The following is a 27,371-nucleotide window of genomic DNA, read 5'->3' as shown; positions in this document are numbered from 1 at the left end:
GGTGCTGTGGCACAGCAGGTTAAGCCACAGCCTGCAGCATCAGCATCCCATATGGGTGCTGGTTCAAACCCTGGCTGCTCCACTTCCAATCCAGCTTACTGCTAACGCACCTGGGAAAATAGCAGAAGATGGCCCAAGGCCCTGGGGACCTGCACCCACGTGGAAGATCCAGAAGAAGCTCCTGGCTCCTGGCTTTGGCATGGTCCAGCCCTGGCCGTTGCGGCCATTTAGGGAGTGAACCAGTGGATGGAAGACCTCTCTTCCTGTTCTCTGTAACTCTGCCTTTCAAATAAATAAATAAATAAATATTAAAAAAAAAAGAACCCAAATGCTGTGTGCACTCATGTTCCCACACCTGCTCTGTGTGATGGTGGTCTCTTTGGAAGGAAGCTCTTAAGAAAGCAGGACAGGTGACTCAACAACTTGGCTCATGCATGGGGTGGTGTGAGCTGCATATGCTCTGAGGAAACAGCCTGGGCTGTGTTGAGGGAGTCCACTGTGATAGGCAGCGCCTGGAACACATTCTGAACTGCCTAACCATCCAGGAAGGAATTTTGAAGAGACAGGGATACTGCATACAGCTAGTACGTTCTTAGTGTGATAAAACAACAGAAGCAACAACAGGTTCAGGAGTGAGAGCCTAGAAGAGGCACCTCAATGGAGACTTATAAGGATTAGTTATTCCAAGAGGAGGTATAAAAGCTGAAAAGTAGGGGCTGGCACTGTGGTGTGGTGGGTGGAGCTGCCGCCTGCAGTGCAGGCATCACAAATGGGCGCCGGTTGGAGTCCTGGCTGCTCCACTTCCCATCCAGCTCTCTGCTATGGCTCGGGAAAGCAGTAGAAAATGGTCCGGGTCTTTGGGCCCCTGCACCCGCATGGGAGACCTGGAGGAAGCTCCTGGCTCCTGGCTTTGGATGGAAGTAGCTCTGGCTGTTGTGGCCAGTTAGGGGGTGAACCAGCGGATGGAAGACCTCTCTCTGTGTCTCTACCTCTCCTCTCTCTGTGTAACTCTGACTTTCAAATAAATAATAAATCTTTATAAAAAAAAAAAAAAAACTGAAAAGTAGAGGGAATGAGGAAAGAGTATCAATCTGGCCGGCGCCGCGGCTCACTAGGCTAATCCTCTGCCTTGCGGCACCGGGACACACCGGGTTCTAGTCCCGGTCGGGGCACCGGTCCTGTCCCGGTTGCCCCTCTTCCAGGCCAGCTCTCTGCTGTGGCCAGGGAGTGCAGTGGAGGATGGCCCAGGTGCTTGGGCCCTGCACCCCATGGGAGACCAGGAGAAGCACCTGGCTCCTGCCATCGGATCAGCGCGGTGCGCCGGCCGCAGCGCGCCAACCGCGGCGGCCATTGGAGGGTGAACCAACGGCAAAAGGAAGACCTTTCTCTCTGTCTCTCTCACTGTCCACTCTGCCTGTCAAAAAAAAAAAAAAAAAAAAAAGTATCAATCTGTAGCTTTGCCATAGAGTTAGCCATAATAGCAACTGTCCAGATCAGCCTATGTACAAAACGTTCTAACCTTCTGTTTATAGGATTTGGAATGATTGGACAAGGAGTGAGGTGGCTCAGGCTCATTAGAGGGAATGTCATCTCTAACTACACACTTGCTAAACCTGTGAGGATCTAGAAGTTTGGGCTTTCATTTGTCCTGGACCTTGCTGCTCATCTCCTGGTAACATACACTCATGGTGGCTGTGTCCTTCCTAAATTTAGCCTTTGAATTCAGAAATACTGGGTTGACCCAAATGGCACGTATTTTTTGTCCTTTCCTTTACACTTTCCCTGTATTTTGACATTTGTCAATACAATGATATTACATATAGTAATATTCTATCTTAAGAATATTGGAGGTAGGCAGGAACACACCACTTAGTTATTTTATTTGGCTATATAGTGTTTCATAAATACATTAATTACTTCTATAGCTCTTTCATTTTATCTTCATTTACACACACTCTACTATCATGCTTGCGAAGGGTTTTTTTCTTTTTGTGACAATTCACACTGAAACTATATCTACTTCCTGTCTTTGCAAGTCATTTTCTTTTATATAGGTGAATCATTATATAACTGTTTTACTCAGAAGTGTCATACCTAAAACTCTTGATCCTGTAAAATTTAATAAAGTACACTTTTATGCTGTTTTGATAAATTGTAAAAATAATTGTTTTAAAGATTTATTTATTTGAAAGGCAGAGTTACAGAGAGAGAGAAAGGTCTTCTATCTGTTGGTTCACTCCCCAAATGGCCACAACACTCGGAGCTGGGCCAATCCGAAGCCAGGAGCCAGGAGCGTCTTCCGGGTTTCCCAAGCAGGTGCAAGAGCCCAAGCGCTTGAGCCATCCTCTACTGCTTTCCCAGGCCATAGCAGAGAGCTGGATTGGAAGTGGAGCAGCTAGGACTCAAACCGTCACCCATATGGGATGCCAGCACTGCAGGTGGTGTTTTTACTCACTACACCACAGCACTGGCACCCCTCTCCGCCCTCCCCCTCCCGCCCAAGATAATTGTTTTAAACTACATCTTTTACCATTTCTGGTCTTTGCCTTTGTACCAATGTAATCTTTAGCAATATTCACAAAACAACATGTTGGCTGCAGATTAATGAAAACCAAGTAAAAAGCTCTCATTAGTTTTTGATGTATCATAACTTGGAAACACAAATTATCTTTTTTTTTTGACAGGCAGAGTGGACAGTGAGAGAGAGAGACAGAGAGAAAGGTCTTCCTTTGCCGTTGGTTCACCCTCCAATGGCCGCCACGGCCGGTGCACCGCGCTGATCCAAAGGCAGGAGCCAGGTACTTATCCTGGTCTCCCATGGAGTGCAGGTCCCAAGCACTTGGGCCATCCTCCACTGCACTCTCGGGCCATAGCAGAGAGCTGGTCTGGAAGAGGGGCAACCAGAACAGAATCCGGTGCCCCGACCGGAACTAGAACCCGGTGTGCCGGCGCCGCTAGGCGGAGGATTAGCCTGTTGAGCCATGGCGCCAGCCACAAATTATCTTTATATATATATATATGTGTGTGTGTGTGTGTGTGTGTATGTATGTATGTATTGGTGGAGGGTTCTACTGAATCAACAGTGAACTTTAAAACTTCTTGCTCCACCAATTTAGCTGATACATGGGCCCATGGTCTTAACTGAAAAAAATGTGGCATATACTAACTACGTGCAGGAACCAAACATTTCACAGCATAAAAAGGTGATGCAATCAGGACTTACCTTATGCTATTACATGTACTTATTGTACATGGACATCTGGGAATATTGTTTCTAATTTCCTACTTGGTTATCTCCTAATGTGAATGATGATATCTACTGACCTCCATTCCAGTTGTGTTACATCCTCGTATTTCCTATCATATTATTAGATGTACCCCTCTCCCTGCAATGACTGTCTTTTGCTCCTTCCTTTTCACTTGGAAGCCACTTGATGAAGTCATTAGTCTGCAAAAACAAACCTCCCCCAGCCTCATGAGTCGCACCCCATTTCTAGCTAAAGCCTTTCCAGTCTAGCATTTTCAGCCACGTCCAGAAACTGAATTCCCATGCTGGACAAGAATGACATGTATGTAGCCAGCCATGCAACGTCCACATTCTTCCTTTCCTTCCCAGTCTCCAACTCGGAAGAACTTGGGACAACACCACGTTTGCTTATGAATTCTTTAGCTTTTTCTCTGAGAACTTAGTCCCTGGAGCTACTGCCCAAATCTTTTATGTAAGTGCCATTCATTCATGTAGAAACAGAAGGAATGTAGGCAATCGGTGTGGTGCCAAGAACTGGAAGGCTCTCTATTTCATTTCAGGTCTATGTTTCAGGAAGGAAGCACCCTTGACTGCTGCTGACTTGAGTGAATATTCAGTCGCATCCCTCAGCAGGAGTAGCTTTATCCACCAGGGCATAACTAGTCCTTCCAGGTACCTGCTTTCTGAAATAGTCAGATTCCAGATGGAATTCACCCTTTTAGTGGCAAGCTCTGTTTCTCACACAAAATGAATTGAACATTTAGGGCCTGGCTGGACACTTCAGAATCTTTCTAGATTGTCATGTACTATTTCAATGGCTTCCCAGATGTAGTCCCCAGAACAGCTGTATCAGCATCACCTGGGAACTTGTTAGAAATATTAGACTATTGGCACTCTACCCCAGATCTGCTGAATCAGAAACTCTAGGGTGGGACCCAGCAATTTATTTTAACAAGCTCGCCAGGTGATTTTGACAGTTGCTAAAGTTTGAGCATCACCGCACTAAGTGACACAGATTGAGGCAAGCTCCATGATTTTTAATGACCTAGTAGGCTCACGCTATGTTGGCAGGATCTCAGCACATTCAGGTGCCCTGAGTACAATTCTGGGATATAGACTATGATTTACACTTATCCCCAATTCCTTCAACAAGAAGTAGGGAGGGTAAATTTTGTTTTACCTGATTCAATTATTAGTTTAATTCCTTATTCTTTTAAAGTAGTTGAATAGTCCTCTTTATAATAGGTGTATGATCTATGATTGATTAATTTGTTCCACAAATATATATTGAGCACCAATAGTAGTAGGTTAGATATTAAAGCTGTGCAGTGAACACAACTGCTTCTCTTCCCTCCTGGAGCTTACATTCTGGTTGGGTGGCCAGATGGCAAAGGCTATGTATGTGTCAGAAAGTTACACGTATTGATGATATTAAAGAAGACAGGGAAAGAAGATATAGGCTATGATGCAATGGTGGTTCAATCCTTCAGTTGGGTGACCAGAGGAGTCTTTGTTGGCTACTTGATTTTTTTAGGCAAGAAATGAACTAAGGGAGCTAGGTAGTCTTTTTAAAAGATATTTTCTCAAGTCGGTGCCGTGGCTCACTAGGCTAATCCTCCGCCTTGCGGCGCCGGTACACCGGGTTCTAGTCCTGGTCGGGGCGCTGATCCTGTCCCGGTTGCCCCTCTTCCAGGCCAGCTCTCTGCTGTGCCAGGGAGTGCAGTGGAGGATGGCCCAAGTTCTTGGGCCCTGCACCCGCATGGGAGACCAGGAGAAGCACCTGGCTCCTGCCATTGGAACAGCGCGGTGCGCCGGCCGCAGCGCGCCTAACCTGGCGGCCATTGGAGGGTGAACCAACGGCAAAAGGAAGACCTTTCTCTCTGTCTCCCTCTACTGTCCACTCTGCCTGTCCAAAAAAAAAAAAAAAAAAGATATTTTCCCAATGCTTTTGCATGTTTATCAGATATTTAATAATCTGCAGACACATATTTTCAGCAGTAAAAATCAAAGCAATAACACAGAATCTACCGAAAGTCAAACAGAAAACGAAGATGAAGCGTTTTTGCAACAACATAATAGAAAAATGGAATTTTTACCAAAACAAAATTTAAAAATCAAAAGGGCTCCTATCAAGCTTGTGCTAATATTGGAATGCCAAATTTGTGATTAAAAATAAACAATGATTTCTTACCTCAGGTCCCCAGGCTTCTTCTAACGGGAGGTGCTTGTTCAGCTCAGTCATTGACTTCCAAGTCTGTGCTTCATTCAAACAACCGCTCTGTCAAAAGATTGTATACATACGGATGTGTCAGAGTTTTTGGGTCAATTTATTCCTAGGTATTTAACATATTTTGATGTCATTGAAGGTTTTATATTTTTTTTTAAAAAATAGTATTTAAATAGTGGAGTGAAAACATTTGAGTTTTTTACTGAGCTTGTTTTCAGATAACTTTTTAAAATATTTACTTATTTGTAATTTTTTAAAAAAGATGTATTTATTTGAAAGGCAGGGTTTCAGAGAGAAGGAGAGACAGAGAGAGATCTTCCATCGTTCACTCCTCACATGGCTGCAATGGCTGGGGACCTGCAAGGCTGAAGCAAGAAGTAAAGAACTTCATCCGGGTCTCTACCGTGGGTGGCAGGGGCCCAGGTGCTGTGGCCATCATTGCTGCTCCCCAGGCACATTAGCAGGGAGCTGGATCAGAATCTGAGTATCTAGGACTCAAACCAGCACTCCAGTGTGGGACACAGGCCTCCCAAGGGGCATCTTAACCTGTTGCACCACGTTTCTTCTTTGCTGTTTAACAAAGATATCCAGGAGAAATATTATAGAGAAGTAGTGATAGTAGCCACCCTAGTTTCATTCTTGGTTTCAGAAGGGAATCTTTCAGATTTTTACCATTAGGTAGATGTATATATTAATATGCATTTTATTTTCTTTTTTTTTTTAAAAGTTTTTCATATATATTTTGGTTTATTTGAAAGGTAGAGGAATAGACAGAGAGAGAACTCTTCTGTCTGCTTATTCATTCCCCAAATGCCACAAAAGTCAGGGCCAGGCCAGGCGGAAGCTGGGAGCCAGGAGCTCAATTCAGGTTTTCCATTTGGGTGGCAGAGCCCCAAGTACGTGAACTGTCATCCTCTGCTGCCTCCCAGAGTATGCGTTAGCGGCAAGCTGCAACTGGAAGAGCCGGGACCTGATCTCAGGCGTTCCAAAATGGGACATGAATGCCCCACAATATTCCCTAACGATCCTTTGAATATTTCTGTGGTATCAGTTGTAATATCTCCTTTTCCATCTCCGATTTTATTCATTTGTGTCTCTTTTTCTCTTGGCTTGTCTAGCTACAGGCTTATCAATTTTATCTTTTCAAAAAAATTCATCATTCCATTCATCTTTTGTATTTTTGTAAGTTTTTATTTCCTTTATTTGGTTCTGATTTTTATATTTTCTTTTCTTCTATTAACTTTGGGTTTGTTCTTGCTGCGCCTGGTCCTTGAGATGCATTGGTAGGTTTTTTATTTGTGATCTTTTAATTTTTTTTTTTTATGTAGGTGTTTATTGCCATACACTTCCTTTTCAGTACTGCTTTGCTGTATCCCATATGTTTTGGTACATTGTGCTTCCATTTTTGTTTGTTTCAAGGAATTTTTTGATTTCTATTTTGATTTCCTCAATAATCCACTGTTCATTCGGAAGTGTATTGTTCAGTCTGTATGTATGCGCATGATTCCCAAAGTTTCTTTCATTGCTGATTTTTAGTTTCATTCCATTGGGGTCAGAATGATTGCTGTAACTTTTCTGTACCTGTATTTCACTTGGGTTGATGATGTTTATAATTAAAAAAAATTTTTTGAAAAGTAATGTGATGTATAGATGATAAATTTTTAATCAAATAACTGTTCATGAACTGTTACAATAATCTTACACTTTTTCCCATTTATGCTATTAATATAGAGAGTTGCTTTGGTTTTCTAATGCTATACCAACTTTCCATCTGAGAAATAAACAAAACTTGATAATAATGTATTGTTCTTTAATATACAGCTGGGGTTGATTTGCCAATATTTCCTTTAGGTGTTTGTACCTAAGTTTATAAGTGAGACTTGCTCATAATTCTCTTTGCTTTAAGGTTCTTATCAAGTTCTCCTAGATACACAAAATGAGTTGAAAAGTCCCTGTCCTGAACTGCTGTTCTCTGGAAGAGTTTTTCTAAAGCTGAAGAGAATTTTTCTTAAATGTTTGGTGGTCTTTACTAGGAAAGCCATCCAAGGTTAGAGTTTTCTATTTTTTTCCTTATAAAACATGAAACTTGGGTAAGTTCTGTTTTTTGAGGCATTTGTTCATTGTCAAATTCGCAGAGCTACTTGTAATGTTTATGATAGGGGCCGGCACTGTGGCACGGCGGGTTAAAGCCAGGGTCCGTAGCAGCTGCATCCACTACACCACAGAGCCGGCCTCCAAAGAACCAATTTTTCACTTTGCGAATTCACTTTATCATATGTTTGTATATATTATATTAATTTCTGTTCTTTATTTTTGCTCCTTTCATTTCATTTCAGTATAATTTCTATTGCTTTTCTAATTTTTTAGATGTGGAGGCTTTTTTAACATACACATGAAGCCTATACATTTTCCCCAGAGCATGATGTTAGCTAAACCCAGTGAATTTTGACATCTGCTTTTCATTATCGTTAGCTGAAATGATCAGAGTCTGGTTGAAAAATTAAAAATAAAGTTTATCTAACTAGTCAAACTGAGGATTTAAACTTGGAAACAACCAGTTTCCCACAAACCTGAGTTTGGTAATGGGTTTTACACTTACAGGGTGAGTATACACACTGAATCAGGTTTAATAGTATAGAGTTAAGTGTGGTTATCAATCACATTGAAAGTTGAAGAATACCTGTTTGAAGACTGAAGAACACCTGGTAAAAGCTAACAGACTTGATGAAGAGGGTGCCTTACATTGTACTTTTCTTTGCGGTCAAATATACATGACATCAAATTTACCATTTTATGGGGCCGCCACCTGCAGTGCCGGCATCTCATATGGGCGCTGGTTTGAGTCCTCGGTGCTCCACTTCCCATCCAGCTCTCTGCTATGGGCTGGGAAAGCAGTGGAAGAAGGCCCAAATCCTTGGGCCCCTGCACCTGCGTGGAAGACCCGGAAGAAGCTCTTGGTTCCTGGCTTTGGATTGGCACAGCTCCAGCCGTTGCAGCCAGTTGGGGAGTGAACCAGCAGATGAAAGACTTCTCTCTCTCTGCCTCTCCTTCTCTCTCTGTGTAACCCTGACTTCCAAATAAATAAATAAATCTTTAAAAAAATTTACCATTTTAGCCATTTAAAAATATTCAATTAGGTGGCATTGAGTATACCGACTCTAATCCAAATTCAGAAGTTTTGTTTAACTTCTTTCACCTTACATATATATCTCTGCTTTCTCCTCAAAAACATTTGGTGAGGAATGAGAGTATTAGATTATTCCATAATTATGCAGTTTTATCTTATATTAGAGTTCACAGCTTCAGAATAACAGTAAAAACACTACTACCTGTTATGATGATTGAAATAATTTTTTCACTTTGCACATATATTACACATTGTCCTACACTGTGTTTTTAAATTGTACTATGGGGCTGGTGCTGTGGTGCAGTGGGTTAAAGCTCCGGCCTGCAGTGCCTGCATCCCATGTGGGTGCCAGTTTGAGTCCCAGCTGCTCCTCTTCTGATCCAGCTTTCTGCTATGGGCTGGGAAAGCAGCAGAAGATGGCCCAAGTCCTTGGGCCCCTGCACCTGCATGGGAGACCTGGAAGAAGCTCCTGGCTCCTGGCTTTGAATTGGCTTAGCTCCGGGTGTTGCAGCCAATTGGAGAGTAAACTAGCAGATGAAAGACCTCTCTCTTTTTCTCTCTCTGGCTCTACCTTTCTCTGTAACTCTTTCAAATAAATAAAATAAATCTTTTTAAAAAATTGTACTATATGTCTTCAGACAATGCATCCATTATTATTATACTCTTTTCCTTCAAATTTTTTCTTGTTTTAGTTTTCCCTTTATACATGCTTTTTTGTTTTACAAGTAAATATATTTAATCTTTCTCTCTAGTTCTTACATTGATACCTCTTGATACCTTTTGTATCAATGTAATTTGGGCTTTCTGGAACTTACTATTTAGTGGATTCCTCGGGAAGGGCCACTAGGAACAACGTTTCCTGAGTTTCCTAGAAGATGACTGTATTTTTTCCAGTGCTCTTTCAGTATGAATCAATTTTGCTTGACCTTTGACCTTCTGTCATTTACTCTCCTTTAGTGTGTTAGAGATGTTACTCTACTTTCTTCTGACATAAAGCACTGCTACAAATTTTGATCATCTAATTTTCCCCTATGTTGTACATTGTGGTAAAAAACACATACCATTTACTGTATGAACAATATAAAAAATCAAACAAAAAACTTCTTTGAGTGGTAGAGAGATAAGAGAGAGAGATAAGATTTGAGAGAGAGAGATAAGGAGAGAGACAGAGAGAGGGAGAGAGACAGAGGGAGAGAGCTTTCATCCACTGGTTCACTCCCCAGATGACCACAATGGCCGGAGCTGAAACAAGGAGCCAGGGACTCAATCCAGGTTTCCCGCAATGGGTGGCAGAAACCCAACTACCTGCTGCCTCCCAGGGTCTGCATTAGCAGGGAGCTAGCATCAGGAGCCAGAAACAGGAATTGACTCTAGGCACGCCAGTGTGGGATTGCAGGTGTCCTAATCAGTCTTAACTACCAGACCAAATACCCCATCTTAAGCATTTTTAAGGTGTGGTGTTAAATACATCCATATTCATGTACAATCATCACCGCCATCCATCTCCAGAATGCTTTTCATAGAATAAAACAAAAATTCTACGCAAACAGTGAATCTTCATTTCCCTCCCCCCACTGCCCCAACAGCCACCATTTGACAATTTGACTCTATCATTTTGACTACTCCTAATATCTTATATAAGTGGAGTCAGATAGTATTTGTCTTTTTGTGACTGACTTGTTTCACTTATCATGAATCCTCAGGGGCCATCCATATTGTACCATGTGTTAGAATTTCCTGCCTTTAAAAAAAATTGTTTTTAAGATTCATTCATTTATTTATTTGAAAGGCAGTTTATGAAGGTGGAGAGGAGAGAGAGAGAGAAGGAGAGAGAACCTTCTATTCATTGGTTCAGTCCTCAAATGGCTGCAACAGCTGGAGCTGGGCCCATCTGAAGCCAGGAGCTAGGAGCTTCTTCTAGGTCTCCCACATGGGCACAGTGGCCCAAGGACTTGGACCATCTTTTTTTTGACAGGCAGAGTGGATAGTGAGAGAGAGACACAGAAAGAAAGGTCTTCCTTTGCCGTTGGTTCACCCTCCAATGGCCGCTGCGGCCGGTGCATCATGCCGATCCAAAGCCAGAAGCCAGGTGCTTCTCCTGGTCTCCCATGCGGGTGCAGGGCCCAAGCACTTGGGCCATCCTCCACTGCCTTCCCGGGCCATAGCAAAGAGCTGGCCTGGAAGAGGGACAACCGGGATAGAATCTGGCGCCCCAACCGGGACTAGAACCTGGTGTGCCGGCGCCGCAAGGCAGAGGATTAGCCTGTTAAGCCACGGCGCCGGCCACTTGGACCATCTTCTGCTGCTTTTCCTAGGCCATTAGTAGGCCTGCAGTGGAGTAGCTAGGATTTGAACCAGTGTCCATATGGGATGTTGGCATCACAGGTGGTAGCTTAACCCACTACACCACAATGCCAGCCCCAGAATTCCCTTTCTTTTTAAGGATGAATAATGCTCCGTTGTTTGTACATGCTGTATTTTGCTCGTTCATTCATCTGTTGCTGGGCACTGGGTTGTGTCCAATTTTGGGCTATTGTGAATAGTGCTGCCGTGAACATGAATGCACAAATATCTCTGAGAATTCGTTTTAAGTTTTTTGGGTATATACTCAGAAGTAGAGACACTGGATCATATGGTAACAGGATTGAAATTTTTTTTTTTTTAGGAACTGCCATACTGTTTTCTGCAGTGGCTGTGCCATTTTATATGCCTACCAACAATGCACAGGGTTCTAATTTCCCACATCCTTGCTGAACCTTGTGAATTTCTGTTTTATAGTCACCGTTCTATTGGATGTGAGCTAGTATCTCACTGAGGTCTTTCCTTAGTGATTAGCCATCTCTTCATGTGCTTATTGGATATTTGCATATCTTCTTTGGAGAATTGTCTATTCTGTTCTGTTTCCTAATTTTGATTTGGTTGTTTTTGTTCTTGTTGAATTAGTGTTTGTTTTGCTCCTCTGTTTTCTTTTGCAGGCATTCTGCTCATCTGCAGAGTGGATTTTTGGGGTCTGTCTCCAAAACTTGTCACTTTCTGTCCGATCCCTTTCATTCACTCCTTCATTTCTTCCTTCCCTAGTGTTTTTTCCCTCCTTAATTTTGTCTATCTTTTAAGACATTAGTTGTTCACTTTCAATTTTTCTTTAAAGATTTATTTACTTATTTGAAAGTCAGAGTTATGGGGGTAGGGGATCGTGGAGGGAGACAAAGAGAAATCTTCCACCTGCTAGCTCACTTCCCAAATGACCACAATAGCCAGAGCTGGGCTGGTCTGAAGCCAGAAGTCAGGAGCTTCTTCTGGGTCTCCTTTGTGGGTACAGGGGTCCGAGGACATGGGCCATCTTCCACTGCTTTCCCAGGCACATTAGCAGAGAGCTGAATCATAAGTGGAGCAGCCAGGACTCAAACTGACGCCCATATGGGATGCCAGCATGGCAGACAGCAGCTGAATCCGCTATTCCACAGTGCTGGACCTTCACTTTCGGTTTTTAAAGGCTACTTACTTGGAGTATAGAATTCGAGGTTGGCAATTAATTTCTTTCATCAGTTTATAAGATATTTTTGTTCAGTCTTCTGGTTTGAATTATTTATAAGCATATTGAGGAATCAGCTTTAAGTCTTACAGTTACTCCATTTAAGGTAATTTATCATTTTTGTTCTGGCTGCTTTTAGGAATTTTCTCTTTGATCTTAGAAATTTTGCTACAGTGTTTCTAGATACAGTTCACTTTTACCTGTGTCTCATTGTCTCCCACCAACTTTAGGAGATCTTGCTTCTGCCCTCTGATCTGTTTCCTTTGTTACCAGGGCCCCACTTAGATGCTAGCACTGAATCTGCGATGTCCCTTATGTTCTTTTCTAGATTTTATACCATTTAGCCTTTCCAAATGAATTCTGAGTATTTTATTGACATTTCTTTTAGTTGACTAATTCTTTGAATTCTTAATTCCAGTTATTACAATTTTTATTTTTTCTAGAAGTGATCAATAGCTCAAAAAGAGGCCTGGACAAGGCAGAAGCATGGGTGTTTAAGGTTGCCATACATGAGGCTGATGTAGCACAGTGGGCTAAGCTGCCACTTGTGATGCTGACATTCCACACTGGAGTGTCAGTTCGAGTCTCAGTTGCTTTGCTTCTCTTACTCCCTGATAATGCACCTAGGAAAGCAGTGGAAGACAGCCAAGTGCTTGGGCCCCTGCTAGCCATGTGGGAGACCTGGAAGAAGCTCCTGGCTCCTGGCTTAGGCCTGGCCCAGCCCTGGCTGTTTCAGCCATTTGGGGAGTGAACCAGTGAATAGATCTTTATCTCTCTTTGTCCCTCTATCTTGCAAGTAATAAATAAATAGGTAAATCTTAAACATTAAGTTGCCATAAGAGTAAGAGTGATCATGAACAACACTGGGGAAAGTGAGATAGATATAGGTAACAGCAAAATAGTGGCACAAGAATTCCACCATGGCACTCAAGCTGGATAGAAAAAGGCAAAAAAAAAAAAAAAAAAAAAAAAAAAAAAAAAAAAGGGGGGGGGAGCGGGGAATGATGGAGAGGGAGGAAGCACAGGATTCAACATAGTAGGTATCTAGATTCTGGGAGTCAAAGGAAGAGACTGAGAAATACTGGTAATAACAATGAGAGGGGAGAGAAAAACTAAAGGATTGGAGAAGGACCAGCTAGAGCAAGCCGCAGCTGGAGCCAGAGCTGGGAAAAATAAGGATTGGAGATGAGGGGCAAGGCTGAACTGCTGAATTTAAACACAATTTTAGTCAGAGAAGCTATGCTGGTCAAAGTAGTTTCTTGGCGCTACAATGATGAAGCTAGTTCTCACAGTGTTACACATCAGGCTTAAGTCTTGATCACACCCGGCTCAGTGTAGGTGTCTCTGCTTAGACAGTTTTTCTGGGTGGCTCCCCTGAGAGCAACAAATTAGGAACACAACTTTTTTTCACATCTGGTGGCTTCTTGTAGTTTCTCTACTGGATCATTTGCAACCAGCTTTCATCTACTCCATCCTTACTTATTACTGTAACAGACTGATGTGAGATGAGATAGAAAGCACATAGTTCCTGAGATTTTTTTTTTTAGATTATTTGAAAGGCAAAAATAGAGATAGATAGATGGAGAGAGAGAAGGAGAGAGAGAGAAAGCGCGAGTATCTACTGGTTCACTCCCCAAATGGCTGCAATGGCTGGGGCTGGGCCAGTTTGAAGCCAGGAACCAAGAGCTTCTTCTGGTCTCCGGGTGGGTGCAGGGACTCAAGTACTTGGGCACATTGGCAGGGAGCTGGATTGGAAGTGGAGCAGCAGAGACTTGAACCAGTGCCCATATGCAATGCGAACACTGTAGGCAGAGGCTTAACCTTCTATGCCACAGCACTGGCCCTGGGATTCTTTTTTAAACACTTCATCTAGAAATAACACATAAAACTTCTGCAAATATTCCACTCATGAGAATCAGTTATATGGCCCCACCAAGATTCAAATGAGGCTAGGAAATGTATTCCCTGTCTAGAAAACCTTGCCAGCAATACCAATATATGAAGGATGACAGAATTCATGAGTCAGCTATAACTGTTTTCAGGGCTTTGGGGAAAGTGGTTAAGTTCTGAGTATACAGCATCCATAAGTAGGGACTGGGGTAGATGTTGACTGGATGACAGAAACCCCCCACAAATGGAGTTTTTCTTAAAGTGACAAGACAATGATCTGGAAATGAGAGTATGAGTTAGGGAAAACATCAAACTCATACCTCATCCTTAAGTATGTGGGGTGAGAGGAAGAGTGCCCTCAGTTCAGTAGGACTCTAGGGAAAGTGATATCCTCTGAGGAACTTTTACTGATGAATGATCTAGGAGTTTAATTCTAAGGTATAATGGGTGTCACTCTGGACTCTTGCCCCATCCTCAAGCACTGGATAGAACCCCTGGTCCCACCTAGCACACGCCTCTGGATAGCCACTGAAAGAGCAGACCCTCCATTAAGCCACAGAGTCATATTTCAAAGAAAAATGCCTCTGGAGGAAAAAGCCAACAACTATTTCCACAAATGAATAAAAATTAATGGAGAAATACAGGAAACATGAACAAGGAAGACAAGAACAAAGAAGACAATATGACTTTCCAAAAGGAACAAAACACCACTTCAATATTATAATGTGAAGACAAAGAGACTGATGGAATGCCTGAAGAGGAACTCAAAAAAAAAATGATCATAAGTTTACTCAAAAACACAGAGAAGCAAATACATGAGTTGAAGGAATCCATATACGGCATGGATGAAAAATTCTGCCAGGAGATAGAGATATTGGAGAGAAATCAAACTGAAATATTAGAAAGAAGAATTGAATATGTCAAATAAAAAATACAGTGTGAAGTCTTAACAACAGACTTGGTGAGGCAGAAGAAAGAATATCTGAGCTACAAGACTAATCTTTGGAAATTCTTAGACAGAAAAAGAGAAGAAAAAATTAGAAAAAGCAAAAGTAGTGTCTCAGATTTTTGGGATACTATGAAATGACCAAACATACATGTTTTAGGAGTTCTTGAAGGTGTGGAAAGTAGGAACTAGAAGACCTATTCAGTGAAATAATAGCAGAAAACACCCCTAGTTTGGGGAAAGATAGGGACATCCAAGTGCAGGAAACACATAGAACTCCTAATAGACATGATCAGAAAGAATCTTCATCACGATACATCATAGTTAAACTGTGAAAAGTAAAACAAAGAAAAGATCCTAAAATGTGCACGAAGGAAATACCAGATGACTTTCAAAGGATCTCCAATTAGATTGACGATTTCTCATCAGAAACCCTATAGGTTAGGAGAGAAGAGAAAAACATAATTCAAGTTCTAAAAGAAAAAAAAAAAAAACCCTGACAACCCAGAATACTGTACCCAGAAAAGCTCTCATTTATAAATAAAGGTGAAATAAATACCTTCCAAAACAAATATAAATTCAAACAATTTGTCACTACTCATCCAGCCTTACAAATGATACTTTAAGGATGTGTTATGTACAGAAACAGAGAAAGACAGTCATCATTATGAAAGCATGTGAAGGCAGAAAATCTCCTTCTAAAACTAGAAAAAAATACGAAACAGAGACGCGGGTCGGGAGAGAGAGATCACTGCAGTGGGAGGTGGGGCAGGATGTACCACTTCAGGGAGTACAGCTGCTGTTGTCACTACCCAGGGCTCAGGGGCATGACTGGGGCAGGCAACCCCTCCAGGCACTGTCAGCTCTTTGTGAGGATGTCACCACCAGAAGTGTTGCAGGGAGGATGCCGGTGCTCACTTGCCCCTAGGACCCAGCTGTATTCCTCACCCAACAACTTGGGGTGAGAAACGCAGGGCTCAGCACAACAAAGTGGAGCGAGGCCGCCGAGACAAGATCAACAACTGGATTGTGCAGCTGTCCAAGATCACCCCAGACTGCCCAGGGCATCACGTCTGGTCAGAGCACAGGTGGAATTCTGTCCAAAGCCTGTGATTACATTCAGGAGCTGCAGCAGAGTAACCACTGCAGGGGCTCGGCCAGCTGCAGCTGGACAATGATGTGCTTCGATAGCAGATGGAAGATCTTAACAACAACAGTCTGCTGCAGTGGGCTCAGCTGCTGCACCACGGATTGGAGCTCGTCATCAAGAATGACAGCAACTTCGGACTGGCACTGTGGCACAGTGGGTTAACGCCCTGGCCTGAAGTGCCGGCATCCCATATGGGCGCTGGTTCTAGTCCCGGCTGTTCCTCTTTCCATCCAGCTCTCTGCTATGGCCTGGGAAAGCAGTAGAAGATGGCCCAAGTCCTTGGGCCCCTGCACCTGCGTGAGAGACCCGGAAGAAGCTCCTGGCTTCAGATTGGCGAAGCTCCGGCCAATGCGGCCATCTGGGGAGTGAACCAGCGGATGGAAGACCTCTCTCCCTGTCTCTACCTCTCTCTGTAACTCTGTCTTTCAAATAAATAAAATAAATCTTAAAAAAGAAAAGAATGACAGCAACTAACCATGGGGACTTCGGGGCTTTGAGCCTCGGGGAACTGCAGCTAGCCCAGGAGCAACATGCCAGTCCCACGCTCCTTTCCTTTGCTGCCTACTTCTGGCCTGCGACTGGGGGGAGTTCGGAAGGTGTCTCTGAACTGAGGCCCTGTGACATGGCAGACCCCAGTGGTGGGAAACACACAGTGTGGACCTACCCTGACTGCCCTGTCCACCCCTGCCATGCAGCCCCCGGGGCCCTTGTGCTTCTCTTGCACAATTCATGTGCTGTCCCCACGCTGGAGACTGGACACAGGGAGCCGGGGGTGGGGAGTGGTGGGGTAGGGGAGCTGCCCTGCGCTTGCCTAGAGTGCCCAGCAGAGGCTGTGCTGACGGTGAGGCTCTGGTTTGCCACAGGGCTCTGGCGCTTCCACTGGTCCTTTCCCTGGGGCTGAGCTTCAGCCTTGTGCCTGGAAGCTCTGAGGAACAGGCTCAAGTTAAGAAGCAGGGGAAGGATGCTCAGCATGGCTGCTGTCCCACAAAGAGGAGAGCAGCCACAGGCAGTGCAGGCCTATGCAGAAGTCTCTGGGCCAGGGAGGACAGCAGGCAGGGGCCCACTTGGGGCCTTCCCCCTTATGGGACGGTTTTTCCCTTTCTTTCTTTCTTTCTTTTTTTTTTTTAAAGATAAAATTGTTCAGAGGCACAAAAAATACAAAACAAACAATAGGAATATTTATGAAAAACTGGCAGGACCAAGCTGTTACTGATCAATAATAACCTTGAATGTAAATAGCCTAAATTCTCCAATAAAAAAATACAGACTGGCTGATGGATTAAAGAACAAGACCCATTTATTTGCTGCCTACAAGAAACACACCTCATCAACAAAGAAACATGAAGACTGAAAGTGAAAAGTTGGAAAAAGATATTCCAGGCAAACAGAAGGAAAAACGAACAGGAATAGGCATCCTAATATCAGACAATACAAACTTTAACACAAAAAAATACCAAAGATGCTTTTCTAAGATCTGAAAAGATGATCCTAAAATTCAAATGGAATCATGAGATCCTAAATAGCTAAAGCAATCCTAAATAATAAAAACAAAGTTGGAGGCATTATACTACCTGATTTCAAGACATATTACATGGCTGTTATAATCAAAACAGCTTGGTACAGGCACAAAAACAGACATCTTGGGGCTTGCACTGTGGCATAGTAGGATAAGCCTCAACCTGAGGTGCCAGCATCCTATCTGGGTACTGATTAGAGTCCTGGCTGCTCTACTTCTGATTCAGCTGTAAAAAAAATGAAATCTTGCCTTTTGCAACCTAGTGGATGCAACTGGAGACCATTAAGCTCAGTGAAATAAGCCAGTCCTCCAAAGACAAAGATCAGAGGTTTTCCCTGATTTTTTCTTTTTATTTATATTATTGACATTTATTTATTCGATTGTAGAGTTACAGACACAGAGAGTGAGAGGCAAAGAGAAAGGTCCTCCATCCACTGATTCACTCCCCAAATAGCTGCAATGGCCAGAGCTGGGCCAATCTGAAGCCAGGAGCCAGGAGACAGACTCCTCCAGGTCTCCCACATGGGTGCAGGGGCCCAAGCACTTGAACAGCAGAGAACTGGATCAGAAGAGGAGCAGCCAGGACTAGAACCGGTACCCATGTTGGATGGTGGCACCACAGGCAGAGGCTTTAGCCCACTGTGCCACAGTGATGGCCCCAGTTTCCCCTGATTTGTGGTAACTAATATATAGAGTCCAAAAAAAAAAAAAATAATGTATATGAGCGAAACTGACATTTTGAGGTTTGATTATTGTTTATAGCCCTTGTCAATACTCTTGAGAAACAGTGGTATTTCTACTTAAAAATTAATAAGTCAATAAAATAGAAAGGCATGTGGGACCAGCATTGCAGCATAGTGGTAAAGCCACCAGTGGTGATACGGGCATCCCATATAGGTACCAGTTCATGTCTCAGCTGTTCCACTTCCAATTCAGGTCCCGCTAATGGCCTGGGAAAATCACTAGAAGATGGTCCAAGCATTTGGGACCCTGCTACCCACGTGGGAGACCCAGATGAACCTCCTGGCTCTCGGCTTTGGCGTGGCCGAGCACTGTCCATTGCCGCCACTTGGGCAGTGAACCAGCAGATGGAAGATTTCTCTCTTTCTCTCTGTCTCTCCCTCTCTCTATATATCACTGACTTTCAAATAAATGAATAAATAAATATTTTTAAAAATCTTTAAAAAAATAGGACAGCACGTGTAGAAAGGCCTAATTGCATGCTAAATTCTTTTTAAATGTAAAAGACGCCATACCTGCTTCATCGTGTTATTAAAGCTATAGTCATCCCTGCCATGTATTTCCCATACTAAGAAATTTACTGGAATGTCTTCCATGTGGCCACTATCGTTAAATCTGAAAGACACAGAGAACACGAAAACAAAAGGTTAGTGTAAAGTAAGAGGGGTCAAGAGTTCCAGCGTTCAGTTCAGATGGGCTTAAGTTTAAATCCTGTCTTTTTCACTTGTGTGACCCTTGGGAAGTTACTTAGACTCTTAAGCCTCAATCTTCTTACCTGTAAAATAATGGTATTTACTGTATGCGTCTATTTTGACATGTTATTTCATTCAGCTTTCCAAATAAAAAAACTAGTAATAGTGAAGAAGAAAACTTACTTTCCTTAACAGTTGGAACCCGAAGTTCTCTTTGCTTTGACAGGGACCATGTATTGTTAGGGTGACAGTAGCTGAGGCCAGGTTGTCATGGATGCTGGGAGGGAGAAAGGCAGGGAGGATGGAAGGAAGAGCAAAGCAAGGGCCCTGGTATCATTTCATCAACAAATACGGTTGGTCCCTTATGGACCAGAGTGAAGCTGCACGATTCCTGTGCTGAGAACTGATGCGGCAGGTGTCCCAGGAGGAAGCAGCTGGAAGATGTGGCTGAGTCTCATAGGCTCCACAGTGTGGGAAAGCGCTGGGGTAGGCTGGGATGCAAAGTTGCCAGGGAATGGACAATGGTACCTACCAACAACGGACACCAACAGAGTCAGCAGGGAAAGGAGAACCCTTCCCTGATGCTGGGACTGGGTAGAAGCCCCGTTGAGTGCAAACTCAGAGGGTTCTAAAAGAGATGTAGCATTTTATGTTACTTTTTTCCCCTGCTGCTATAGGAAAATAGGGCATGAGACCAACACTAAAGTTTAGTTGCGGATAAAGTCACACTTTGCATACTACAACTTCTGATTATAAAAATGGTTACACGTCTTCTTTCTCTATTAGTTACTGCTCATTTTTCTGAATGAACTTGTCTCTGGTATCCCTTGGGTGGAAATATCACTTAGGACTTTGTTCTCAGACACTTGCTTCCAGGCTGCTGGCTCTTGGGACCTGCTGCCCCACTTTCTGATATAATTTCTTGCTTCACAGCTGTGTCTATTCACAGAGAAAAATAATAGATCCTTGACAGCAACTCCTTATTCAGTGCCCAAATCTCTGTTTCACCCTGCAGTTGTTGCATTTGGCTTTCCAACTTGCTACCATCTAATCCTGGCTACAAAAATCAGTTATTGTCCCATTCTCATAGATGAGGCAGAAAAACTCTAAGGGTCAAAAAGTGGTATCCAAGGAGCTATTTTGTCTTCATTGTCATTAGTTTTAAGAAATCACAAAGAGATGAACTCAAGGCCAGAACACAAACAGCTATGCCCAGCTAGAGATCAGGATATTGGTGCTTGATTTTGTTCTTGGTGGGGGAGGAGGATCACCACCAAGGAGGAAAACTGTAAAACCCTAAGGAGAGCTCCAGACACTCTTTCCACAGGAAAATATGTGGGGGCAGGCACATGCAAACACATACACACACACACACACTTAGGTATATAATTGCAAAAATTTGGGTTAGGTTTAGCAAAACTAATTATAGCAGCTTTGGAAGGAGCATGATGCTTGATTGCACCTTTTGAAAGTCATCAGATTCTTAAATTATTTAGAACTAGTTGCAAAGCCATGTTTTACTTTAAAAAAAAAACAACTTAACTATGTGAGCTGCATTGCAGCGGTTGACTCTCACACGAGCGATAAGCTGTAGTGTCATCTAGTGGCTGGAAGGGTGAACTGCATGGCCCCAAATTTCTGTGTTTATATTTGATAATATTTTACTTTTTTCATTGAGAATACATGACAAAAATATTTGCCATATTAACATAGTTTATTTTCATGTAGGCTAGGGTGACAATTCAACTTGAGAAATTCAGAAATTTTTCTAGTTGGCAACTTCCAGTTTCCCAACAAATTGTAACTTCTCCACTACGGCAGATCTACTTTTGTACTCACAGGGTTCTGCTGGCCTCCAAATCCACTGTGTTTAACCCTTACGCATAGATCACTGTATTAGTCACGTCTTTTATTTTCTGTGCCCAATGTTTTAACATCTGGAGTCTTGCTGATCCTGTAGGGACCGCTCAGGGTCAGCCAATTCTTAGAGCTAATAAATGACTCTTCCAAGAGCCCCTTACAACTGCAAATCAATTAATCCAGAGCCTATACCTCCAAGTACCTCCTTTATCCTTTAAATGCTGGCAATACGATGAAGCTGGGATGACATATCCTCAGCTGGCTCACATGCCTGGGACTTGTTTCTTTTCTTTCTTTCTTTTTTAAGATTTTATTTATTTTATTTGAGAGTTAGAGTTACAGATGGTGAAAGGGAGAGACGGAGAGAAAGGTCTTCCTTCCGTTGGCTGCAATGGCTGGAGCTGGGCCGATCTGAAACCAGGAGCCAGGTGCTTCTTCTGGGTCTCCCACGTGGGTTCAGGGGCCCAAGGACTTGGGTCATCTTCTACTGCTTTCCCAGGCCATAGCAGAGAGCTGGACTGGAAGTGGAGCAGTCGGGACTAGAATGGCTGCCCATATGGGATGCCGGCGCTGCAGGCAGAGGATTAACCTACTGTGTCACGGCGCTGGCCCCTTTCTTTTATTTTTTAAAAATGTTTTATTTATTAATTTGAAAGGCAGAGTTACAGAGAGGGAGAGGCAGAGGCAGAGAGAGAGGTCTTCCATCTGCTGGTTCACTTTCCAGATGGCCACAACAGCTGATCCAAAGCCAGGAGCCAGGAGCTTCTTCCAAGTCTCCCACAACAGTGCAGGGGCCCAAGGACTTGGGCCATCTTCTGCTGCTTTCCCAGGCCATAGCAGAGAGCTGGATCAGAAGTGGAGCAGCCAGGACTAGAACCAGCACCCATATGGGATGCCAGCACTGCAGGCAGCAGCTTTACCCGCTATGCCACAGCACCGGCCCCCCTTCTTTACTTCTTAAAATATTTTGTTGTGTTTGATTCCAGGTTGTGTGTGTCTACTGTGAGTGGGGAAGGATTCATGTTAACTCAATCTGCCATATTACTATCACATAAAAGGCTAATGGCAAAGAGAGAGAGAGAGAGAGAGAGAGTGAGAATGAGAGAGGGATGGAGGTAGATAGACTGGGGTGGGCATTTGGTACAGAGGTTAAGATGCTGTCTGGGATACCCATGTCCCATATCAGAGTGCCTGGGTTCAAGTCCTGGCTCTGTTTCCAATTCTGGCTTCTTGTTAATATGTTCTCTGGGAGGCAGTGGTGATGGCTCAGCTAGTTGGGTCCCTGCCACTCAGATGGGAGACCTAGGTAGAGTTCCAGGCTCCTGCCTTCAGCATGGCCCAGCCACAGCTGTTACAAGTATTTGGGGATGAACTAGCAGGTGGAAGAACTCTCTGTCTCTCTGCTTTTCAGATGAATAAAAAAAAAAAAGAAAAAGTGTAGACTATATTTTGCCTCTATTGGCAAACCTATAATTCACTTTGCTGATCCACTGCAGGCTGGCTTCTGTTTTTGCCACTTCGTAGAAACTACTTTAGAAAGATCACAAATGTCCAATTCAGTGGACAATACTAATTTACTAGGTCTCTGAATTTGATACCTTTATCTCCCTTTTTCCTCTGGAAAATTCCTATTCCCACTACTTCTGTAATTCTTTGTATGTGTGGCTTCTTTTGAGTTTCAATACCAACCATCCACATGCTGTTCCCTTCCATCTTTCCAATTAGAACACCAGCTCATATAGGTATCTAATGCACAAGACTCTTGAGCATCTGAGGGTACAAATCCTGTTATTTATCTTTAAATTTCCAGTGGATAGCACAGTGCTTCATGTAAAGGTGTTTAATAATGATGAGCTGATTTGAAGTTGGCACATCTCTGAGAGAGAATGTTAATTTTTAAAAAAATTCCTGGCACGTGGGGAGTAGGGCACTGTGGTGTAGAAGGCTAAGCCCCTGCCTGCAGCAGCAGCATCCCATATAGGCACCAGTTCGAATCCTGGCCTCTCCACTTCTTTCTTTTTTATTTTAAAGATTTTATTTATTTATTTGACAGGTAGAGTTATAGACAGTGAGAGAGGGAGACAGAGAGAAAGGTCTTCCTTTTTTTTTTTTTTTCTGTTGGTTCACTCCCCAAATGGCCGCCACAGCCGGAACTATGCCGATCCAAAGCCAGGAGCCAGGTGCCTCCTCCTGGTCTCCCAAGCACCTGGGCCATCCTCCACTGCCTTCCCGGGCCACAGCAGAGAGATGGACTGGAAGAGGAGTAGCCCAGGACTAGAACCCGGTGCCCATATGGGATGCTGGCACCGCAGGTGGAGGATTAACCCAGTGAACCATGGAGCCAGCTCCCCTCTCCACTTCTGATCCAGCTCTTTGCTAATATGTCTGGGAAAGCAGAGGAAGATGCCCAAGCTCTTAGGCCCCTACACCCATGTAAGAGACCAGAAGAAGCTCCTGGCTCCTGGCTTCCGCCTGGCCCAGCCCCAGCCATTGCAGCCATTTGGGGGAGTTGGTAAACCAGTGGATGGAAGATTCTCTCTCTCTCTCTCTCTCTCTCTCTCTCTGTATCTCTGTCTTTCAAATAAAAAAAAATGACTCTTGGGGCCAGTGCTGTGGCATAGCAGGTAAAGCTGCCAGCAGTGCCAGCATCCCATATGGGTGCTAGTTTGAGTCCCGGCTGCTCCACTTTTGATTCAGCTCTCTGCTGTGGCCTGGGAAAGCAGTAGAAGATGGCCCAAATCCTTGGCCCCTGCACCCACGTGGGAGACCCAGAAGAAGCTGCTGGCTCCTGGCTTCCAATTGGCCCAGCTCCAGCCTTTGAGGCCAATTGGGGAGTGAACCAGATGGAAGACCTCTCTCTCTCTCTCTCTCTCTCTCTGCCTCTCCTTCTTTCTCTGTGTAACTCTTTCAAAGAAATAAGCAAATCTTTATAAAAAATAAAAAAATGACTCTTTAAAAAATTCCTGGAGGATTAAGTATTATACAAGAAACACAAACAACAAACAAACAAAAAATCAGCCTCGGTAGAGGAAAAGCACCTTGGGTGCCCAGGAGAAACACTGACATGAGTAGATGTCTAGAAGGTGATAAAACTAAAGAAGATGACAGATCATTCTCACAGCACAGAAAACAATGGCAGAGGGACTGTAGGAGCAGGATACAAAAGGGAAAAGGCTCAGGTATAATCTTAGAATTATACCTTATGGGAGGGGCAGCTGGGAACAGAACATGCAGACAGAGGCCTCCTAGATCCCAACAGGGAACGCTTTGGTGGCAAAACTAAATTGGAGCACAAGAGGTCCCTAAAAGCTGAAAGGCTTGACTAAAATTTTGGTGTTGTACAATGGGAACTCCACTTCTAGTAATTAATCCTAGCAGCACAGCTGGACAAGTGTCCAAACACAATCGAACGTTCACCACAATTTCATTTATAATAGCTAAAATATTGGAAACAAGGGGCATTTGTTGCTTGTGGTTTTTTTGTATTTTAAGTTTTGTAACAAGCTATGTAACTTTATAACCATAAACCAAGAATAAAGAGTAAAATCAGAGAGGAAAAGTAAGCAAATGCAAAATTACTTGGAAAAGCCTCCCTTACAGCACTTCATTCATATTTTTATTATGAAACACTAAAAATACCATCAATGTCCTTACCAGCAGTCTAGTTTCTTTCCTTAAAAGTTGTCATTTATTATCAGCTCATGGAAAGAAAAAGCATGGCACCTGGGGAAGATAGTTTCTATGAAAAAGGTAAGGATGCTGGTAGGAGCTTGGGGAGAGATCTAGAGAGGATAAAGGGAGCAGCAGTTTGCTGCCTGCACCCTGAGAAGGATCTTCTATCTGTCACCCACGTAGGTCTCAGCTGCTCCAATGAAAACTCCTAAAACATTCAGGGACTATGTTTAACTAGTACTGAAAACCAAGTCTTGGAGCAGGTGTTGTGGTACAGTGGGCTAAGCCACTGCCTGCAAGGCCAGCATCCCATATGGTTCCAGACCTGGCTGCTGCTCCCTGATAATGCACCTGGGAAAGCAGCGAAGGATGACCCAAGTGCTTGAAGGTCCCTGCACCCACATGGGAGACTTGGAGGAAGCTCCTGCCTTCTTGCTTCAGCCTGGCTTAGCCCTGGCCATTGCTGCCATTTGGGAAGTGAACCAGAAGATGGAAGATCTCTGTCTCTGTATCTCTCTCTCTGTAATCTGACTTTGAAGAAATAAGATAATTTTTTTTTTTTTTTTTTGGACAGGCAGAGTGGACAGTGAGAGAGAGAGACAGAGAGAAAGGTCTTCCTTCCGTTGGTTCACCCCCCACATGGCCATCACGGCCGGCGCGCTGTGCCGATCCGAAGCCAGGAGCCAGGTGCTTCCTCCTGGTCTCCCATGCGGGTGCAGGGCCCAAGGACTTGGGCCATCCTCCACTGCCTTCCCAGGCCACAGCAGAGAGCTGGACTGGAAGAGGAGCAACCGGGACAGAACCCAGCATCCCAACCGGGACTAGAACCCGGTGTGCCGGCGCCGCAAGCGGAGGATTAGCGCAGTGAGCCGCAGCATTGGCCGAAATAATATAATTTTTTAAAAATAAATCTTGCAGATGCTGAGTACTCAAAATACTTTTATTATTAAATTCATGAGTAATTTGTCTTGTTCTCATTTTTATTTTGAAACTTTTGAAATAAATTAAAAAATATGAGAATATACTTACAACTGAAGGACAGGTTGAAACTTTTCTGAAACATGCAGCCTCATAGGGCAGCCATAGACATCCCAGTTATGTTTTACTTCCTAGAAAAGGAAAAGTTGTTTTAGTTGTCTTACATAATTGACCCACAGACAAAATTACAGTTTTCTTTTTTTTAAGATTTATTCATCTATTTGAAATGGTGGAGTTACAGAGAGGCAGAGGCAGAGAGAGAGAAAGAGAGAGAGAGAGAGAGAGAGAGACAGACAGAGAGATATCCTCCGTCTGCTGTTTGATTTCCCAAATGGCCGCAGCAGGGTGGAGCTGGGCTGATCTGAAATCAGGAGGTCAAGAGCTTCTTCTGGGTCTCTCACTCGGGTGCAGGGGCCCAAGCACTTGGACCATCTCCCACTGCTTTCCCAGGCCACAGCAGAGAGCTGGATTGGAAGTAGAGCAGCCGGGACTAGAACCGGTGCCCATATGGGATGCCAGCACTGCAGGCGGAGGCTTTACTTGCTATGCCACAGTGCCAGCCCCTAAAATTACAGTTTTCTTACCAAATTTTTAGATGGTCGACCCCTCAGATATGACCTGCAAAAAAAGGACATTTTTCATGATAAGCTTCGTCTTTCCAAACTTAAAAACAGTGTGGCTTTATTTAGAGGTAAGGAGGTATCACAAGTCAGGCGGATGAATGTAATTATAAAATACTGAGTGCTCACTAAGTTTCAGGTAACTTCACACACAAATGCATGTGTACAACAACCAGCTGTGCATGCTTGTCCTCCTGCAGCTACGGCGCCGTTCTCAGAAACTGTATGAAACTTGTTTAAGCCGACAAGCATTCCTATACTACTGGGAAGGATGAACAGTTATAACGCTCACGCTCATTGTGCTATTTTATTGTACTTCTTCCCGGGTTATTAATAGAGGAAGGAAAAAGGTGCTTCAGAATCAATGATAATAGATGTGTATTTTTAAACTTCAGCTACTTCCTGCCTTAGATTCCTTAACACAATCCATCTTCTTCATGAACCCAAAGGTATATTCTCTCAAAAGCACCCTCTCCCACAGATTTCTAGTCTTGTCAGTCCTCAAACTTGGATCACCGTCACCAGCCACATACCTCACCACGCTCAGGGAATTGACACCCCAGGGATCCAGCCTATTTTATATTCTTATCTTTCAGGTTCAGCTCCCGCTCAGCCACCAAAAGGCAGCGTGGTCACTGACTGTTAAACGTTTTCTCCTCACCTCTTCCATTTCACTGACTGCCTTGGGTGGCGAGCCCGGCAACCTGGAGGATGTGGGCTCCCCGCCCCTCCCTTCCTGACTTCCATGACAGTTAACACAGCTACTTAAGGGATACGCCTACTGGCTCAACATTCTTTCCCTGATTTTAATGAAACACAATTAGAAAATTTCACAGCCTTTCAAAAGCTCTTATGAACAGTTTAGAAGTATGGGGTTCCACACTTTTGACAGCGTAATCAATTTAAAATTTTTAAAGAAAAGCTAAAAGTCACATTTTGTTTAGTTACTCTTTAATAATAATCATATTATTTAAGTACTCATAAAATTAAATGCAAAATGTGGCATAAAATTTAGTTAGTAGAGTGACGTCAAAATTTTCCTGGTAAATCCATAACTTTAACTACAGTCATGTAGCATTAGAGAAAAACTAGGGAGGAAAAAATGTTCTCAAGTCTTTCTTATAATGGTGGGAACAACACAGGATTTGAGACTACAAATATGTAAATGAGCCT

The 27,371-nt window shown here is 43.4% G+C and overlaps 1 protein-coding gene and 1 pseudogene across 1 annotated transcript in view; one reads left to right on the top strand and one right to left on the bottom strand.

Annotated features, from left to right (window-relative positions):
• Nucleotides 1-27,371, bottom strand: part of CATSPERE (catsper channel auxiliary subunit epsilon) — a 162,909-nt gene that overhangs the window by 15,288 nt on the left and 120,250 nt on the right. The window contains exons 16-19 of the mRNA XM_062210795.1: nt 26,163-26,196; nt 25,630-25,709; nt 18,892-18,991; nt 5,439-5,525 (exon numbers count right to left, since the gene is read on the bottom strand). Of these exons, the coding sequence (XP_062066779.1) occupies nt 5,439-5,525; nt 18,892-18,991; nt 25,630-25,709; nt 26,163-26,196 (301 nt within the window). The remainder of the gene's footprint in view (nt 1-5,438; nt 5,526-18,891; nt 18,992-25,629; nt 25,710-26,162; nt 26,197-27,371) is intronic.
• On the top strand, nt 8,057-17,020 carry LOC133773834 (upstream stimulatory factor 1-like; annotated as a pseudogene).

Source organism: Lepus europaeus, chromosome 14 (assembly GCF_033115175.1).
Source record: "Lepus europaeus isolate LE1 chromosome 14, mLepTim1.pri, whole genome shotgun sequence".
Lineage (NCBI taxonomy): Eukaryota > Metazoa > Chordata > Mammalia > Lagomorpha > Leporidae > Lepus > Lepus europaeus.
The sequence above is the reverse complement of the archived record's forward strand: the minus strand, read 5'-3'. Positions and strand labels throughout refer to the sequence as shown.